General features: G+C 55.8%; 1 protein-coding gene across 2 annotated transcripts; it reads right to left on the bottom strand.

Annotated features, from left to right (window-relative positions):
• Positions 1–416: 416 nt before the first annotated feature.
• On the bottom strand, positions 417–16302 carry ROBO3 (roundabout guidance receptor 3). 2 transcript variants are annotated; one of them, XM_043579707.1, is made up of 28 exons: positions 16029–16302; positions 12529–12855; positions 12034–12191; positions 11435–11555; positions 11200–11338; positions 10784–10911; positions 10384–10508; positions 9003–9174; positions 8478–8686; positions 8180–8261; positions 7708–7873; positions 7351–7517; positions 6769–6890; positions 6353–6578; positions 6022–6143; positions 5599–5770; positions 5260–5445; positions 4467–4490; positions 4343–4385; positions 3999–4138; positions 3487–3681; positions 3187–3325; positions 2818–3030; positions 2280–2431; positions 2045–2152; positions 1653–1820; positions 986–1164; positions 417–667 (listed from the first exon to the last, which is right to left on the bottom strand). In XM_043579707.1, the coding sequence occupies exons 1-28, from the start codon at positions 16186–16188 to the stop codon at positions 656–658; spliced, it is 4155 nt and encodes a 1384-aa protein (XP_043435642.1). In that variant the 5' UTR covers positions 16189–16302; the 3' UTR covers positions 417–655. The 2 variants fall into 2 exon arrangements, with proteins under 2 accessions (XP_043435642.1, XP_043435641.1); XM_043579706.1 differs by lacking the exon at positions 16029–16302 and having other exon boundaries at positions 1985–2152; positions 12529–12925.
• Positions 16303–19467: the final 3165 nt, after the last annotated feature.

Below are 19467 nucleotides of genomic sequence, written 5' to 3'. Positions count from 1 at the left end.
AGGGAGACACAGAATCTGAAGCGGGCTTCAGGCTTTAAGCTATCAGCACAGAGCCTGATGCAGGACTCGAACCCACGAACCATGAGATCATGACCTGACCCAAAGTTGGACGCCTAACCGACTGAGCCACCAAGGTGCCCCAACTCCTTTTTTGTATTATTATTGTTAGGGGCATATTTCCCCCTAGAGAGGAGAGAGGCCCCAGAGGAGGGCCCCAAGGGAGAGCCTGGCTTAGTTATCTGAAGGTGGGACAAGTTTCAGCTCCTTCAGGAGGCAGGCCAGGCCAGCATCTCTTAGCCCCTGTCCTCAGCTGGTGCTTTTGACAGAAGAGTTTCAAGCGAGTGCCTTGATCTACACTGTCTCGCAGTCTTTCTTCCCCATGCCCCACATGAAACCAGACAAGCAGGGCCCAGAGCTCTGAACAGACTCTTTTTATTTGTCCCTTTTACACATGAGTTTCAGGTAGAAAGAGGTGGAAAGTTTCAGGTAGGAAGAGCTGGCTCTCTGGCTTTTAAGCATCATTGCTGGGAGGGAAGAGGGCCCCCCCTGCTCCTCTCTGCTCACACCCATTTACCAGGGGGAGGGGCTCCCATCCAAGGCTCCCAGCCCAGGGACAAGCCCTTCCCCGTGGAACTCCTGATATCCTCATCCAGGGTCATCTTGGTTCCTAGAGAGAGAAAGAGGCTAGTTTGCAAGGCCCTAGGCCCTGGCAAACAGGCTATGGGGGGGGACGTGCCTCTTTTCTCCTCAGCCCTCCTCCTGAACCCACTCTCCTCTGGGGAGCCCAGGCTCCTCCACATATCACCTTGTCCTCACCCTTCATCACCTGTTCTCCAGGATCCCTCCCTTCCCCCTCACCTACTGGGTCTCCTCCTTTTTGACACTTGCTCAGAAAGCCCTTCTCTCCTTTCCTGTTTCCAATCATCCCTTGGCTCGCCCCTCCTAGTCTTCTCGTCTCCCATAGTTTGCCTACCCCAGCCCCCACCTCTCCGCGTTTCTGTCCTGGTCTTTGGCTCCGGCTCCGGCTCCGGCTCCGTCCAGGGCCCCGGGAGCCTCGGGAGCTGCTGGAGCCTCTGGAGGAGTTGCTGCCAGCTGTGGAACAGGTGCTGGTGCCCTGGCCCCGGGACAGGAAGCTGGGTCGGCTGTAAGGGAGCCAGGCCTCTTCTGCAGCACAAGAGAGAAGGGCCACCAGGCCCGGGCAGAGAGCAGAAGGTCACTGTTTGCCCACTGTGCCACCTTGACTGCAATCCCAGATCTGGAAGGAGGGCGGAGGGCAGGCATAGGGCCCAGGCCCTTCTGGGGGCTGAGGAGACATAGAACACCCAGCACATGGCCTTGACATAGCACCTGCTCAGACACCCAGAGGGAGCTCCCGGGCAGAGGGAGCCTTGGGAAAGGAGGGACAGAACATGGAGTCCCACTCTTGCCTCTTCTGGGCTTCAGTCCTGGGAAACTATACAACTTGACAACTTCTGGGGATCTTTTCCAGAGAGAGCTACAGAGACGTGTAGGATTTGATCAAGTGCATGAACCCCGCTGAAGACAAGGGGTGAGCTGGGTGAACATTAGTCCTTCTTGGCTGTACTACACTAGCTGCCAGTCCCACCTTCTTGGGTAGGGATGACCTTCTGGCCTTTCCTGGCCCTCCTTACCATCCAGGTGGGGACCCCGCTGGGCCCCCAAGGGCCCGGCCTGCACCATTCTCCTCTCTCCACTGCGCTCCCGTTCCCGTTCCAAGGAGGACATGCTGCCTGCTGCCCTCAGCCCTACGGCCCAGCTTGCCTCTTCCTCTGGTGGCGGCAAGGGTGGCGGGGGCAAGTCTGGGGAGAGACCTGTTTTCAGCAGAGTCTCCCGCTCCTCCTGATACCAGTCTTCCTCCCGCTCCTACTCCCTGGCCCCAGGAGGCTGCGACTGAACAGCCCAAGATTTGGGTGCACCTGCTTCCTCCTCCAGCACCACTCCCCCCCCCCCAAGCAGAGCTCACCCTTGGTTTCCTGCCTGTTCCCCCTCCTTTCACCATCTCTCAGGCCCCTGGCACCCTCACCCCCAGGACTGTGCTCCCGTCGGTAGGGAACAGCCTTGGGTTTCCGGATTCGGGCACGGGGCGCTTGAAGTGGAGGAGTCATCTCCCCAGGGACCTGCCGGGTTCTCCCTGTAGCATTAGGGGACAGGAAGAGCAGGTGAGACAGAGGATCAGGAAACAGGCTTGAGGATGAAGAAGAAAGAAGCTTCGAAGGGTATGGAGAAGTAGGAGCAGGTTAAGGCTTCTGCAGACTCACCTGGGGCACTGCTGGCTGTACTAGGGACAGGGCTGGGGCTGAGGTGATGGGAGGCTGTGGGTCCAGCACCCAGGCCAGCAGGCCTCCCTTCATGGCTACTCAGAGTGGGCTGGGATACACTGAGAGGGGAACTTGGACCAAGGGGCACCCTCCTGCAATGACATGAGGCCTCAGCATTTGTTCACGTGACAAACGCTAAGTGCCTACCATGTGCTAGACACTCAGACGAATAAGGCACAGCCTGCCCCCAACAAGGCTCCCCAGCTAGTGAAGTATGAGGAGAGCCATGTCTTTGAAATGCCCGAGAAGCTTGCAGAACCAGTCCAATGGAGAAACAGTCTGAAGGGAGTGAGAGACCTTGTCAGCCTCCACGTTCCTTCCCAAATCACACTTCCACTGTGATGTGGCCATGAGACCTCTGCGTCCCAGATTCATCCATCCATCCATCCATCCATCCATTCATCTATCCATCCAGTCATCCACTCCATAGATATGTACCCAGGGCCTATAATGTGCAAGGCATCATATACCTCCCTACCTGGGCATCTGGTGGAGATGGGGGATGTCAGTGGGGGGCTGGGGAGGGTCAGGAGGTGAGGGGGTAAGAGTGGCTGTGGACTGCTGTCCATAGGAAGATGTGGGAGAGGGGGCTTCCCCTTGGGACGGAGGGACCAAGCACCCTCCACTGGAGCTGGGCTCTGCCAGGTGGCTCCTCTCAGGCATTGGTGGACACCACTCTTCTGGCTCTGAGCTGGGGGCAAACAGGGGTGATTGAGTAGCTTCCATACCTTCCCCTTGGCCTTCCAGTTGCCCTCTTCCCTTCCTCTCCCAGCACCTCTGCCCTCCCCCTGCAGGAGGCCCTGCAGTCCCATCTGTATAGGGCATCCGCAGCAGGGCACATCCTTACCCGCCCTCCAGCTCCTCCTCAGGCCCCTCGAGGCAGCTCAGTTCACAGGAAGGGGGAGGTGGTGGCAGGGCTTCTGGCCAGTTGAGAGAGGGCATCTGCACAGGTTTTCCCAGAAGCTTTACTTTGCCTCCCCTGGCTCCTGAGGAGGGTAGGATGGGGACACACCAAGATAGGAGGCAGATGAGAAATGTCAGAAGAAAGTGCTGGGCTAGGTCCCAGAGGGGAACGGTAAAGGATATTCTTTGGGGATCCTCTGCTCAGAGCTAAAAGGGGGGGGGGTATTTGGAACCACAGTCATACCACTGTTCCCCTGGCTCCATTCTGGAGGAGCGTACTGGCTCCAGGTGCCTGGATCCCCTGAGGGATTTGGGGGGAATCCCCCGTGGAAGGTCTGCAGCTCCTCCCCAGCTGGGTCAATGGTGCTGTAGACAGGACCCTCAGTCGGGGCGGCAGGACCCCGGGCCGTCTGAGCCAGGTACAGGGAGATTCCTGCTTCTGAGGAGGAGAAAGAGGGAGGCCAGGGGGGGAGGCAAGGGGCAGGGGGCAGAGACAGAAAAATAGCGGACAACAGGAGAATGGAGGGCAAAAGGAGATCCCACCGGACCAACTTCTCCCCCTTCCCAAACCTTACTTCCAAACTGGGGTGAAGGTTAGGCATGAGAGAGGCTCCCCCAACTCATATCCTCCCCAAGGACTGACCAACCTCAGGAAGACTGGCAATCCTCGGCTCCCTTCAGTTTGCCCCAGTAGGTTGAGAGGAGAGAAGGGTGTTGGGGGCCAGGTGTGCCCCTGAGAGAATTAGAACTCCTCACCATTGTAATATCTGTCATCTGGGTCAGGATTGCTGGGGCAGCAGCTTCCCCTGGGCTCCGGGGCTGAGGGGCTTCGAGATGGGTGGGGCCACGAGTCTGCTAGCCATGGGTAGGGGGCGGGGCCAAGGCCCATGGGTGGCCTGAGGGAAAGCACGTGAACGCTGGGGACTGAGAGCCCGAACAGGCCAGCGAATGTAAGAGTAACCAGGAGTCCTAGGGCAGTGATGGAGAATTTGGGGGTGACAGGTGGTAGGCAGCGTGGGGAGGCACTGAGGCCTGGGGAGGAAGGAGAATAGTCTCTTGATGGAGGGGATTATCCTTGAGAGATGAATTAAGAGGATTACCTGGAACTGGCTCCAGAGAGGCCCTCTGAGTGTGGGAAGGACACTGGGGAAGATGAGGGGGACACTGAGTGAGAGAAGGGCCCGTACTTGGGGTCTGAACCCCACTGGAGCAGAGATATCTTACCTGCAGGTGTGTAGGCAAAGGAGGCTTCCGAAAAGGAATCCATGGGAGAAAGAGGAGGGTAAATGGAGAAAGGGTCAGAAATACTCACATTCTTGTCCCCTTCTTGGCCCCGGTCCCAATTCCACCACTCAACCTGTACCCTGGACCAATTTCATCAGAATTTCTAGGAGTGGGACTCAAGCATCAGTATTTTTCTAAAGTTCCCAAGTGATTCTTATGTGTAGCCAAGATGGGGGGGCCCCCTGATCTCAGAGACCGCTGAATCTCTCCAGACACGCCCCTTATGGGGGAGTAGCAGAAATCAAGTCGCCCCTCTCAGCGGGCCCCACCTTTCCACCCAGATCCCGCCCCACAATTTAACGTCCAGGGTCCTGGCCACCCACCTGCTGCTAGGCCCCGCCTTTCAGGAAGTGAGTTTTCCCCCTCTCCAGAATTGCCCCTTCTATACAGAGACGGATGGCAAAGCCCGCTGTCTTATCGAGGCATCTTAGGGGGAAATTTTACCCCTCTCCCCAGATTCAGGTACGGGCCCCGCCGTTCCCCCAGTCCCGTCGGCTCCCTGCCCCATCTTTGCGTACCCCGCCCCTCTGGAAGGGGCTGAGCTGTGGTGCGACCCCTTCCTTCTGACTCCCCCGCCCCCCCCCACTCACCGAGCCGTGAGCCCCTCCCGTCCCGCTCTCGGTTCCGCCCGCCTCCCTCCCTCCAGGCTCCGCCCACTCCAAGGCGCTCCTCTCGGTCTAACCAAAGCCCAAGTGCGCCCCTCGGCCCGCGCAGGGCCCCAGGTCCCGCTCACCCGTGTAGTGACTGAGCTCCTTGCGCTGCCTCCGGCGCCGGTAGAGGACGCCGCAGAGCCCGAGGAGCAGCGCCCCGCACGCGGCGCCGCTGCCCGCGAGGAAGGCAGGCTCCCGCAGCACCCTCGCCAGCCGCTCCGCCAGCCCCGGGCCCACCTCGAGCCCAGGCTCCAATCCCGGCGGGGAAGCTGTAGGGGTCAGAGAGGTGAGGGGACTAGGGGCCTGGAAACCCGGGAGCGAGGAAGGGGTCATCCCTGACCCCGCAGGCACGGTTACACTAGGACCCCACTTCAGTTCCCCAGCGCGCCCACCCCCACCCCCACTCCCACCCCCGGACTCACGCAGTTGCACTGACACCGGGGCACTGGCCACGCCCACGCCCACGCTGGTGGCCGCCGCGACCTGGGTCCGGTAGAGAACACCGGGCAGCAGTCCCCGGAGCACCGCGGAGCGTGCCCAGCCTGCCGCAGACCGGTTGAGGTGGAAGCGACTCTCATTGCCCAGGCACCATATCTGGGGAGAGGAGACCCGGGTTCAGAGAGTCTGAAATGGGATCCTGGCCTCACGTGGAAACTTGAAGCTCTGAATGGTAGACGGGGCTTAGCCAGGTATCGTTCAGCCTGGAGGGATACTCTTGAAACCTCTCTCCTTTCCCCCAACCTCATCTCCAACCCTAAAGCCAGTCCTGGGTTTCCTCCTCCCTAATCCTAGCCCCTAGGTCCTCCCTCTCCCTCCCCTCCCCAGTCCCTTCTCAAACCCTGTACCTGGTATTCCTTGATGATCCCATTTTGCTGGGAAGGGAGTGGAGGTTCCCAGGACACTGTGACACTGCTGTTGCCTTCACCCCCCAGGGCTACTGTCACCCCCTGGGGGGGACCACTGGGGGCTGGGCCAGGGTAGAGCATGGTGAGAAAGACACAGTCATGCCAGCTACCCTTCCTGCCCCAACCTGCCCCCTCCCAGGTTGACACCTTAGGGAAGGAAGGTATCTTTTCTTCCCACAACTCCCCTTGCTCTCCCCCTGCAAACCTTTATCCTCCCCCACTCCCTCTTTCCTGTTGTCTATTCATCAGCTCTGTGCACCACCTCCCTTACCCTCCTCAGGAATGCTTCTGGTCATGAAGGGACTTTCAGGCCCCAGCCCCTCGTGGCCTTGGGCTTGCACCTTGACCTGAATTTGGGTCCCTGGGGGGAGTCCTCTTAGCACAGTACTTTGCTGGCTTGGGGACTGTAGGTCCAGTACTGTCCAGTGTCCCCCATCAGGGCCTGCTACCTTCCAAGACACTCGGAAACCTTGCACCAGCTGGACTGGGCCATCTACCTACAGGAGACAGGACAAAGCATACCAGAAGGAGAAGTAAGGACCACACAAGTCCTCCAGGTCCTGTCCCTCCTCGACTTACCTGTCTTTCCCAGCCACTCACTTCCCACTTTCCCATACCCATTCTTGGAGATCTCTACCACCCCCATCATCGTCCCTGCCCTTAACCTCGTCCCCATGCCACACTCACAGTCCAGGACACCTGCAAGGTCCGGGGCCCAAGGACTATGGGCTCCTGCATACGCACGGCCACTTCAGCCAGTCCCCTCTGGCCTCTCCATGGGTCCTCCACTGGCCTGGATGGGTTGCTGTCTATTGACCAAAAAGCCCACTCAGCAAGAGCCACCAAGGATAGAGTCAGACTGAAAGTGTGCTGTACCGACTGTATCCTCAGTCCTCCAGAGCACACCCCAGCCTCAGGAGGGGGCTGGTCAGGGGAATAGCTTCCAGAGGTGGGCCTGTGTGTCCAGCAAATATGAATCTACTTTCTGCATAACCACATATGTAGCCTTTAAAGACCTCAGTTCCTCATCTCTAACATGAAGATGAACTCTCCAGTGTCCCTTCCAGTCCTCATAAGCTACGTTATCTGTGGGTAATCCCCTCTTCTCTTGTCCCTAGATGAGAGGGAGGCCTGACCTACTCCAGGCTGGGCCACAGTAGAGACGTGACACTGCAGAAGAGAGTGGCTGTGCTCCCGTGGTTTGGGGGGAGGCGTGCTCTGCAGCATTCCATGTCATAGCCTTGAGCCAGGGACTCTGGCCCTACTCACCCCGGGTGCGGACAGGCTCAGAGACGGGGCTGGGCTCACTGAGGCCCCAGGCTCCCACAGCTCGTACCAGGAACAGATAGATGGTGTTGGGCTGCAGACCGCTGACAGTGTGTGTCTCCAGCTGCACGCCATCTGCCACTGTCCGCCACGTGTTGCCAGCTGCTTGGCTGCAACAGGAATGGGGTGACAGACTTGTCTGAGCCTGGGGACCCCTCATGCATTCTCTGTGGCCCCCTACTATCTCCTTGCCCTGGGAGAGGGAACTGGCAAAACTCTCCCCACCATAGCAAAGACCCTAAGGACATAAGATTCCCTTCTTCCAACTTTCCAGGTTTGCTTTCAACATTTTCTCCATACCTGAAGGCCTCTATCACGTAAGAGGTGACTGTGGCCCCCGCCTGCGGGTTGGGCTTCCAGGTCAGGGTAATGCTGTTCTTGGTGATCTCAGTGACCAGTGGCTGAGAGGGAGGCCCTGGAGGGGTACTGGGCTCCGTAGGGGGCTCTGATGAAACTCCCCAGTCCTCTGCAGTGAGGCGATAATCTTTCAGTAGAAGGATGGGAAAGGGACGGCACCTGCGTCACCAGCCTCCTTCCCAGAGAAGCTCTGGGGCTGTGGCATTGGTAATGGTGGAGACGGGGACGTGGTTACTGAACTGACCCCTCCTCACATCTGCCTCCCAAGGGCATCACTTGTGTCAAGCTCCTCCTCACCACCATGGCCGTGGCATTTGGAAGATAAATCAGTTCTGGGGCTCAGGGAGGTACTGAGTACCTTCGAAGCAGGTTTGGATGAAGGTGCTGGCAAAGCAAGGGGACAAACAAAACTCACCCCGCCTCCTAAGCCAGCTACTCCATGTGGCCTCCCCTGTGGAACTCTTGGCCACACAGCTGTAGAAACCCATGTCCATCTCCTGCGGGAGAGGGTAGAGGACTGGCAAACAGAGTGGATCAAGGTAGGGCGAGGGGGTGGCGGTGGGTATACAGAAGGGTGGTGAGGGCATTGTACACTTTAGGTAGTCTAAGCAGAGGAGTAGAAATGGAGTTAGTCCCAGAGGGTACTTCCGAGATTTGGGCATGTGGACTGTGTGGCCATTCTCGGTTACTCAGGGCCCAGGGGTGAGACTCACCTGCACCCTGGCGATGTACAGGGTACCGTTGGCCATTAGATTGAGTTGCACGTCGTCCCCCTGCAGCCACTGCCCGTCCTTCTTCCACTGGATGCTAGGTTGAGGGTTCCCAGTCACTCTGCATGGCAGCCACACAGAGGAGCCAAGTGCCAGCGTCTGATTGGCTGGTCCCTGGAGGATGATGGGAGGCAGCCCGTCCAAGGAGGAGGCTGAGAGAGGAAGAACTTGGGCACCTCAGGAGAGGATCCTGGGTTCAGGAAACCAGCCCCTTGTCCTCCTTCTCTGCTCCTTCAGCCCTCCTTCCCCTGGAGATTGGAAGGGTTTCGATAACCATCTGTAGTCTCTGCCTGGAACCAGCCATCTATTACTGGCTTCTGTAGCTGATTTCCTAACTTCAAGGCCATGTCTCAGGAACACGCCCCTCCCCTTGCAGACATATGATACAGAACCCAAGAAAAACAGATGTCCTTAAGCCATGATTTCCTTCCAGGCCATGGGGCCAGGCCTCTCTCCATGAGCACTTACCTGCTTTTACCTCCAACAGGGCCTTGGCCAGGATGCTGCCGGCCACACTAACAGCCTGACACACATAGTAGCCAGCGTCCCCACTCTGCACATCAGTAATGTTGAGCTGGCCTCTGGGAGAGACTGAGAAGCGCCCCTTGGGCTGAAGTGGCTGACTGGGGAAAAGCAGGACCTGTGGACAAAGCCAGGAACCGAGACAAGGAATGAACAGGCAGCTGGCAGAGAGATCCCCATTCCCATCAACCCCCGAATTCAGAGAATCCCTAAGGTTCTAGTTCATACTGTCCCCAGCCAGTTATATGGCCTTGGGCAAAATAGTTAGATTGACTCACAAAAATGTGGAAATTTTATGAGATGATATTGGGGTGCACTTCCTAGCTTTGTGATTACTAGTTGGGAAACTCTGAGCAACATATTTAACCTTCCTGAGCCCCAGTTTCCACAAAGTTGATAGTCATGAGGATAGTCATGAGGATTAAATGATTAAACATATGAAAATCTTTTAATGCATTGTGTGATAATTGTCAAAAACTTTCCCCTTCTTTCTGGCTTTAACATTTTACGTTACCTAGATACATGGAAGGTAGGGAAGGTGGTTGGGTCACAGGTAAATGGCACCAGGCTGATCCCCTGATGGATACCTACTCCCACCCTCTACTACCACCAGCATTTTTATTCATTTAAAATACAGCAATCCCAGATGCTAGAGAAGATATTGGAAAATTGTGGCTGTGGATTTGAAATGAGGTAGTGGGAGAGCTGGTTTTCCAGGGAGGTGGAGTTAGGCAGACTGATTTTATTATACTGACCCTGCTTCCTAGGAGCAAAATGCCCACCTTTCACCTAGTGGGCGGGACTCGTGTTGTAACTTCAGTTAATATTCTTTCCTGTTGTGCAATCAGCAATTTGTTGGCGAAGATTGGAGAGGGGTGCCTGTGAGCTCCCCCTGGTGGAAGTCCCTTGTAAAATGATGAGCAAGTAATGCTGTTCGCTGAGCAGCTTTGGTACAGTACACACTTTCCAGAGCAGCATATTAAAGCCCAGACCCCAGGTGTCTGGGAGAGGAGGCATCCAAGTGGATGTGCTACATCCTCAGGGCAGCCTTGCCTAAAATAGAAGGATTCTCCAAGGAATTACCATACAGGACTCTTTCCTTTCACCTAAACATATTATCAGTTTTTTTTGTTTTTTTTAAGTGTTCGGTATGTTAGCTAGCCCTTTTATATTCATTATCTTATTTGACCCACACAAATAACCTGCAAGGGTTTCTGGGAGGACCAAAGGTAAAACAGAGAGAAGTGTGCAGAGAATACAGAAGCGGGGAGGCTAAGACCCAGAGGAGAAGATTGTGGGAAGGCCCACCATGCAGCTGGCCACCTACTTGACTTCCCTCCTTCTGCCAGAAGATGGCAGGTGGGGGGTTTCCTTTGGTCTCGCATTGGAAAGCCACGCTCTCTCCAGGAGCTGCCATCTGGTCCTGGGGCTGGGTGACCAGCTGGGGAGGGACTGGGAAGGGGGAGGGGATAAAGGAACAGGGAGTCAGGGTACTCAGAAGGGAGACTGAGGGAACAGGAGAGAGAAGCCCAAGCTTGGCTTAAGTAAGAGCAGATATCCATCTCTTGTTCAAGCCTGTTCAGCTCTCTCCTTCTAGAAGTGTCAAGGGATCCCCCCCCACCACCATATCTCCCATTCTGTCCTTTGTCCCTCATTCTCCTCTTCATCCCATCCTCCCTGGTCCCTCATTTCATCCCTGCTTCTGACAGTCCCAGGCCAGCCCTCACCGTGAACACTGAGGGAGCCAGATGCTTCGGCACGGCCCACGCTGTTCTCAGCCACACAGGTGTACGTTCCCTCGTCGTCCGCACTCACACGCCCGATCCAAAGGCTGTGGTCACTCCGGATCTCATACCTGCTCCACTCCCCACCCCCAGAATGGGTTGGCCACAGCTAGAGACTCCTTCTCTCTCCCCCAGACAGACACCAGGATCAGGGTACGTAAAGACAAGGTAGGCCTCAACAGGGACAGAGGCTGGTACCCATGGACCCATAAAAGGAGCTGGAGACTGGAGAGGGGAGGGGCCACAGGCTCCAGGGTAACAGATTTCTCTGAGAGGGTGTCTGCCTGTCCCTTTTCTAGGGCAGGGTGTGCTCTTGAGTGGTTGGGTCTCCTTACAGGCAGGAGGAGGGGGCTTCTCACCTGCCTGTGGGTAGTTCCCCATCTTCCTTGCGCCATCTTAGACGAGGTGGCGGATCTCCTTGCACCTCACATGGGAAATCCACGGGGGCATCTGCCAGGACCACCTGATTCACAGGTCTACGCAGGAATGAGGGTCGCTCTATGGATCGGGAAGGAGTGAATCATCAAGGGATCTGCACAGCTTCTTACTGCCCAGGCTGCACACCCCCATAATTCCCAAACTCCCTGTGCCTACCCAGGACCACAAGTTCGGCTGCCCCACTCTCCCGTTCTCCTGCCATGTTGGAGGCCACACACACATACATCCCTGCATCACTCTTGAGTGTATGTGACATCATCAGCTTCCCTCCACGAATCTGCAGAGTAATAATGGTAACTTTGGTCTTTTGTAACCATCAAAGTATATTTATTTATTTGATCCTCCTAGTAAACTAATGAAAACCTGTAAAATTGACTCACTTATCAGATAAGGAATCCTTAAGTGATTTACCCAAGGTGGGGCTCAGGTCTGTGTTTGTTCCCACAGCCCAAACCACCTCCCACAAGTCCCTGGGGCATCTTGCTCCCCACCTAATTCATACCAGTTTCTTCCTATCCATCCTTAACTTATCCCTTACTTAATAGCTGCCTCTCAGCCTCTGGTCAGCTGATACCCTGACCTTAAATCTCCTGCCTTATCACATCTAAGACATTATTCCTCGCCCCTCCAAGACCCTGAGATTCACTGCTTCCTCCTTTGAGACATACCCAACCCCCTAACCTGTGGCTCCACCTCTCATGATGGCTCTGGCCCTGGCCCTTAGTCAGATCCCTAGCCAGGGCACGCCTCCTCACCGTGATCCTTCCCTCCTCCTCCTTGAGTCTTGCACTGTCCTTCTTCCAAGACACGGAAGGCTCCGGGTGGCCACGGGGGGGCACGCATTCCATTACCGCTGGCTCCCCCACTGCCACCACCACGTTCCCAGGAGACTGCCGGAAATCATCACGGAGGACTGTAAAGAGAGACAGACAGACAAGGACAGAGGCAGAGACAAAGAGACAGTGAGAATGAATGACCAGGGGAATAAACAGGAGTAACTGGGTTAAGACACAAGGCAATTGTTTTGGGGAGGGCTGTATCACCGCAGACGGGAACTCTTGCCCAGGGGCCAAAATACCAGGGCCACTTCCTCCCTCCGGTCAAGGCATGTATGTTAGAGACCAAAGGTCACGGTCTCCAAAGAAGATGTTGAAGGAGCTGAGATCGGGCTGGTTCTGGATCAGATTATCTGGTACCCTCCCGCCTCCCCTAGGCTGGGGAAGCAACCAGCGGACAGTGCGGACTCTCACCTGCCACTTCTAGCGAGGCATTTCTACTAGCCGCTGCCCCCAGGTAGTTGCGCGCCACGCAAGTGTAGACACCTTCGTCGGGCCGCGCGCGGCGCCCGTGAACGATGCGCGGGAAGAAGAGTGCCCCGCTGGGCAGCAGCAGGCGGTGCGCGCGCGGGTCCTCGCGCGCAGTGGCCACTCGCGCCCCATTCTTGTACCACTCGATGTTGGGCCGGGGCCGGCCCTCCGCGCGACAGGGCAGAGTGGCCGGCTCGCCTCTGGAGACCAACAGATCAGGCGGCTGCTCCACGATGCGCGGCATCGCGTCCTCCGGCTCCACCCTTGACACTAAGAGTAGGGGTGTTGGCACAGAGCATTTAGACCGGGAAATTAGGGGAGAGATTGAGGCTCCAGAGAGAAAAATAACCACTCCTGCCCACCCTGCCCACCCTTTCTCTGTAGGGTCTATTGTCTCCTCTGGGAAGGCACTCCCACGTTCTTGGGCTGGTGAGGACACACGTTACAAACAGGCAGATGGGTAGAGGAATCAGGACACCAACTCCTAGGCTGGCTTTCTAGGCTGCCCAAAGACAGACACTAGCCTTCTCTCTGGCCAAGTTTGAGTGACAGGGCTTCCCCTCCAGCCCACTGTTATTCAGTCTCCCACCCTCACTGGTTTTCAGATTGTCCTTGCCCCTGAAGACCTGCACCAGAGCTAACACTTGTTTCTTGGCCCTCTGCATGGCCGCGGGTCATAAAAATGGAGAATGGGGACAAGCCTGGAGTCCCTCCCTTAGGAAAGGTAAGAGGAGACTGATCCGACTAGAGACTGGACTAGAAGGGGTTCTTAACCTGGAGCCAATGCATGGACATGGAGCCCTTCTTCTTCTTTTTCATTTCTTAAAAAAAATTTTTTTTTTATTAAGTAAACTCAATGCCCAACATGGGGCTCCAACTCACAACCTTGAGATCAAGAGTCACCTGCTCTCCCAACTGAGCCAGCCAGGTGCCCCTCTTACTGACACCCCAGACAATCATGCTTGGAAAAACCTGTAGAGTCACAGGACTTGAGTGAAAATGGTAGTGAAAATGTTAGTAGTGGCTCCTTTTCTAGAGGTGCAAAGTTTTCAACAGCTTATTCTACAGGTTGATCGACGGATAGAGGCTAAGAACCACTGGGAAGGGGATTCCTCTCCTTCCTGTCTCATCAGATCCATTCACCTGGATGTTCTGTTCCTGCCTCTCACTTGGCCTACAGACTTCTGCTGGCTTCATCCTCTGCACTTGCCTTGGGATCCAGGATCCTGGAACCCGTTAGGCTCAGACACTTCCAGCTTCTTCTGAAGTGGATTCGTAACCCATGGCGGCCAGTAGGCGCCGCTGCTGCCTCGCGTGATTTGGTGTCCTCCGAAACCAGGGACTACCCCCGCTTCTGTTCTCTACCTTACCCTTCCCCGCCCGCGCCCCTCCCACTCTGTTCCAAAATCCGCAGGGACCTCCCTGTAGCTTCACGCTTCGTGTGGGATCGGGTTTCATTTCCCCACCCCTACCCTGAGAAGTTCTTATGGAGACTAGGCCAGAAGGAGGTTGCCCCATGCTGGTACTGTCCCGGGGAGAATTTATTTAACTGGCTAGGACCAGATTAGTGTCCCTCCTACTTAGGGAAGGGAGTAATTTTTCTCCGGTTGCTTCCTTCCAAATGGAGATCTCTGCTTCTCCGTCGTCTCTTCCCCTGCACCTCGTCCCCGTCCGGTTTAGACAGACCTCCATCCTGAGCGGCACTAGAGTGGTGAAGAGCTCAGGGGTCGTCCTGGAACCAAGTAGGGCTGGGATCTCAGATTTGACACTTCTTGACTGCAAGAACTTGGGCAAATTATTGAATTTGTTTGAGTCTCAGTTTATTTATTTTAAATATGGGAGTAGTGATAGGGTTGTCTTCAGATCATAATATATGTAAAGCAATTGAGGGAAGGCTCAATATATATGTCAATTCTGTGATGACTTGAGGGCTCTCCCTCCCTGGCCTACCTTAGCTTATCTTGGCTACTATAGTCTATACCTGACTCAGATTCTAACAGGCCCCAATATTCCTTTGTTCCCCTTCACAAATCATTAGAGTGTACTGGAAATAGGTTTGTTATTGCTAAGCTTTATGTTGCTTCTGTGACCCCTGGGGTACTTTTCATCTTTTCTGAATTTGTTTCCTCACTTGCAAAATGTGGCCATCAACGCCTTCCCTGCATACCTCCTTACATTTTCCAGCTTGAATGAGGCAGTGTATGGTGGAACCTACACCCTAAGAGCGCTGGGGGAACGGAGGTGTGTCTGGGGCGTCTGTGAGAAGGGCTCTCTCTGTGCCTACCCTCCTGGGAATCTACAGCGGGTCAGGAATTTGGAGACCTCCGGCTCATTTCCGACTTTCTTCGTCCCTGCTCCTTCGTGTACATACCACACCCTTCTGGTCGGCCCTTTCCCCCTAATTCCTGTAGACACAGCTGCAGGCGCCCTTTCCCTGGAATTTCTTCCCTGTCATTCCCGGTCTCAGGAGAGGCTCAGACAGCAGCTAATGAATAGCTAATGATCATGCTAATAGGGCTCTGGGGCTCCTCCCCCAGCACCTGGAGTACCCCAGACACAAACACATGCACATTGTCTAGGTCTCCTTTACCGTCATCTTCGAGTTTCCAGGACCGTGCTGCCCCTAGATTCGAGTGGGTGGATGTCAAGGGATGGGGACTGGGGAGGAACCACGGGGGAAATCACCCGCAAAGAGGTCCGGGAAAGCGGGGGATTCCCGACACCGCCCGCAGGGGGCGCGATCGGGCGTCTCCCCAGACTCCGGGAGATCAACTCTGGCCGCCTCCCCGCCGCGCTAGGGGCGAGCGCGCTGTCTAGTCATTTATTAATCACCGTAATTAGCGGTAACGACCTCGCCGCCGGCGCAGCCAGCCCGCCGCAGTTCCGCGGGGTGGGCCGGGGTGAGTTCCACCTCTGAGGGGCAAACTTCCGAGTTTCCCTAAAACGGTCTCAGCGTCTGTCGCCCTCTGTAGTAAACACACCCAACATTTTAGCTTCCTCACCCTAATCCTAAGTGAGCTCTTGGAAAACTTAGGGTCCCGAAGGAAAACTTGCTACCTGGGTGAGTCACTAAGTGGCGCGGCTTGGCCACCGCGTTCCCTCCTCTGCCCTCCCTGCAGTGGGTCCCAGCCACTCTAAGCTCCGTAGTTGCCCGTCACCAGCCACGGTTCTCCTCACTTGGGGCGGCAGTGGCGGTCGGTGGCGCAGGTGGAGAGCAACGGACTTAGCAGCCATCTCCTCCCAAGCCCTCGATCTTCCGTCGATACCTCCACTCGGGTGCTAGAAGCTCCAAATTATCCCCTGGTCCCCAATCCGGAGGAGGCGCTAGGAGGCGCCGCTTGGTCCCAGTTATTGGGACAGGAGCTCTTTGACCTCCCCTTCCACGACGCCCTCCCACCTTACTCCATCCCTTGATCTGAGGTCCCCATGGAGCAAGGTCTTACCGTTGAAAGAGGGATCGCCGGGGGGCAGCAGGCTGTGGTTGAGCGCCGCTACCGAGGAGTTGAAGCCGAAGAGCAGGTCACTGGAGTTGGAAATGTCCCCCGCCAGGGAGTCCGCGAACAAGTTCATCTGCAGCAGTGTTTTGAGCAGGTAGCGCAGCATGGCGCGACCCAACTGGGACCGGGGCGGGGGGCTCGGGGCCCAGCCCCTGGGTCTGAGACCCGCGGGCCGGGAGCCGAAAGCCCCTCCACAGCCTCTGCGCACTGCCCCAGCCACGGTGCCGCTCTCCTGCCGGCGCGCCTGGGTACGGTGCGTGCCTCCGCGTGCCCTCCTCCTTCCCTCGTCCTTCTCTCCACCCCCCAGTGCCGGGGTCCCCCGGGAGCTGGGCGGGCGGAAAGCAGGTGCCACGCCGATCACGGCGTAATTAAGGGATTAATCCGCCTCCTTCCACCCTCCCATCCCCACCCGGATGGCCACTAGCAGGGCCAGAGACTAGAGTTGCGTAGCGCGCGAGTTGGAGTCCCCGCCCCGCGCCCCGCGTCCTGGGTCGGGTTCTGGACACCGCAGGAGAGTTTCCCTCCTTTCTCAAAGCAGCCAAGATGAGGGGCGAGGCTCTGTCGGACTCTGCCCTTATGACTGACTTTAAAACAAGAATCCCATCTCTCTTTTAACGGCCCTTAGGCAAAAGAGCAAGAACACTCCCCTGGCTGTCAAAGCCCTGGCTTTCATTTCCTCCCAAGTCCGGGGTCTTAGCGGCGCAGTGCTGGAGGCTGGGGTGGTTTGGAGCGGAAGTTGGGAGTGGGTGGGGAATAACTGCATGGCACGTCCACCCCTTTACCCCGCGGCCGCCCGTTTGGCAGCCGAGAAGCCAGGGGACAAGGTGCCGAGTCTTGAACCGGAGTCCTGCTTCAGACGCTCTAATCTACTAGTTCTTGCAGGAGGCTAAGAACAAGAATAAAACCGGAGGGGGGGGCGGAGCCCCAGGCTCCCAGGCATTTAACAGCTATATGCATACCTCTGGCATCGATTTGCATACTTTTGCATTACTGTGCTCTGACATTGTCTATTAAATTGTTTTACCTTCTTGAGGAGACTGAATGAATCAGATAGTCCTGGACAAAGACAAAGAGAGCAACATTGTTTCTGTAAAGGCAAGTTCAAGAAAAGAGGAGGGGTTGATGCAAAATTCGTGCACATCCTGATAACGGTCTTTCCCACGGGGAGCCGTGGGGAGAAACCATGATCCCCTCTCCTCCGTCCAGACTGCTTCTGAATTTTCTGCAGTTCTTTTTACCTGAAGATCTAGTCCCCCACCGCCCACCCACCCGTCCACTCGCGCGTGTACACACACACTCACTCGCTCACTTTCCTAGGCTGGAGATAGCATTGGGGTGTCAAGGGAAGAGAGACCGGGGGCTTCCGATCTGGGGTAAGGTCGTGTTGATGGCTGAGTGGTGGAGTTCTAGCTCAGTCATCAGTTTCTGTTTCTGTATGATGAGATCACCTCAGTGGGGTCGCTGCTTCTGACCTGGGAGGGGCTAGGTGAACAGGTCGAGATCCAGAGAGGCGTCTGCTATACGGTCGTAGAGCTCCACAGTAAGCACACTCAAGAGTTGGAGTATTCGGGCAGGCAGCGCTCCAGTGAACCAGAGACTTTGTCAAAGGATGGCAGGCTTGTCCCAAAACTCCACCCTCAATCCACACGCTGGCCCCTGTGGCCTCAAACTAACAAAGTAACAGGTGTTTAGATATCTTCCTACCCTCTCGAGTCAGCTTTGCCCTGAATTTAGCAAAGCCGGAAGCAAAGGTGCTGGGGGTGGTGGGGGTGGTGGGGGTGGTGGGGGTTGGGGCGCGGAGACAGAATTGTGGGAGGCAGCGCCCTGGGAGCTGTTCTTTCAGCACCTCCTCTGCCCGTGCTGAACTTGGGGTCTGGCGCCCCACAAATGGCTTAAATCCGAGCAGACCATGAGGCTGAAATGAGTTGGGGTAGATGAGAGAGGGGGTAGCGACACATTCTCTCTAAAGCACCAGGATACTAAAAGATGGGATATGACGCCTGCCCCTTACCCCAGGGCCAGGCTGCATTCAGGTAAGATAGAATCTAAGGGATAGGTTTCCCTCACCAGAAATCAACCCGTTCAGGAATGACCAGCCCAGAAATGCGTTCCGATCCTATATATGCCAATTAGAAGACACCATCGCTCTGGACTTCAATTTCCTCATCTGTTACGGAGAAATTGTACTACTTTCTCTGCTCTGATGCTTCAGATTTCTGGCTGGGGGCCCTCTGCTCTGCCTCCTGCTGACTGGGGTCACCCAGGTTCCATCACACCAGGGCTAAGGCAGGACAGAAATCCGGGGTCCTGGCACCTAGCCCTGCTGTGGGGCGTGGAGGGTTGCAGCAGACAGGAAACTGCATCCTGCCATGTGGCTCCTGCCCCATCCTAATCCCCTGATTTGCTCCCTGTCGGCCTCTCAGCAAACACAGCGCCTGCCAGCGTCTAGGGGCTTGTCACCCTGTTAGCGGATTTGTTCCCAGAGATGGCGCAGTTAATTGGCCCTTTATGTGGGGATCAGGGCGTATTTGCTCAGGGTTCCCTGAGCGGAGGCTGCAATTCAGCCCATGGGCAAGGCTGCTTCCTAATCCCTGTCATCCTGATTTGGAGGTTTGACAAATAGTGGGGCCACTCTCCTTTCCGGGACCCTCCTGGCCTGAATCTCCCATTCCTCTTCTACACCTCACCCCTTCTTGGTACATTCTTTTTCCTATCCACACCTTTCTTCTTGTTTCTCTCTGTTCTTTCCTTCCTTTGTACTTCTCTGTATCTCCAGAATACTCTCCCATTAAACCAACTCAGACCTAACGACAAAAAGTAGGTGAATACTCAACTGGGGATATACTGGAGAACAAATACCTCCCAAGTCTAAGTTCCCTCCCCCTGCCCAAGTGTTCCTAGAACCCTAGAACCCAGAGAAAAGACAGAGAAGGCCCAGCAGGGGTCACACCTTCCAGTTCTGCAGCCCACTCTTTCCCTTCCTTTCTTTACTTAAAGTCAAAAGGGCAGCATGAAAACTGGCCCTGCACCTTTTCAAGTAAACTTTTCTCTGGGCTATTTCCAGAGGCCATTATAGAAGGAGTTTGCCTCCTATTTGTCTCCTCACTGGCCGCCCCTCTCCTCCCACAAAATACTAAACTCTGACTTCTACCTCTTACGTAGAGAGAGTAAGTAACTCTACCTCCATTTCCTGACTTGTAGACTGTAGGTGCTTGTGTAGCATCTGAAACACTATGTGTGCATTGCAATCACAGGGCCCTTGTGCAGGGATCCCTTCAATTCATTTGTAAGTTTCCACCTTAGGCTGAAAAAAGAATCAGAGTCGAGTTCTGGGCCCATCCCATCTACTGTGTCAGGAGACTACTTCTTTTCCAGAGACTTATCA

Source organism: Prionailurus bengalensis, chromosome D1, assembly GCF_016509475.1.
Source record: "Prionailurus bengalensis isolate Pbe53 chromosome D1, Fcat_Pben_1.1_paternal_pri, whole genome shotgun sequence".
In the NCBI taxonomy this organism is placed as follows: domain Eukaryota; kingdom Metazoa; phylum Chordata; class Mammalia; order Carnivora; family Felidae; genus Prionailurus; species Prionailurus bengalensis.
The sequence above is the reverse complement of the archived record's forward strand: the minus strand, read 5'-3'. Positions and strand labels throughout refer to the sequence as shown.

What these genes read in the sequence shown, in the direction of transcription:
- ROBO3 (XM_043579707.1), bottom strand. Translation starts at nt 16,188, where the DNA reads ATGCTGCGCTACCTGCTCAAAACACTGCTGCAGATGAACTTGTTCGCG. An exon ending in TGCCTCGCTAGAAGTGGCAG is followed by an intron (nt 12,192 to 12,528) that starts GTGAGAGTCCGC and finishes CTCTCTTTACAG; the next exon opens with TCCTCCGTGATGATTTCCGG. An exon ending in GGAGCTCAGTCACTACACGG is followed by an intron (nt 4,491 to 5,259) that starts GTGAGCGGGACC and finishes CCTTTTCGGAAG; the next exon opens with CCTCCTTTGCCTACACACCT.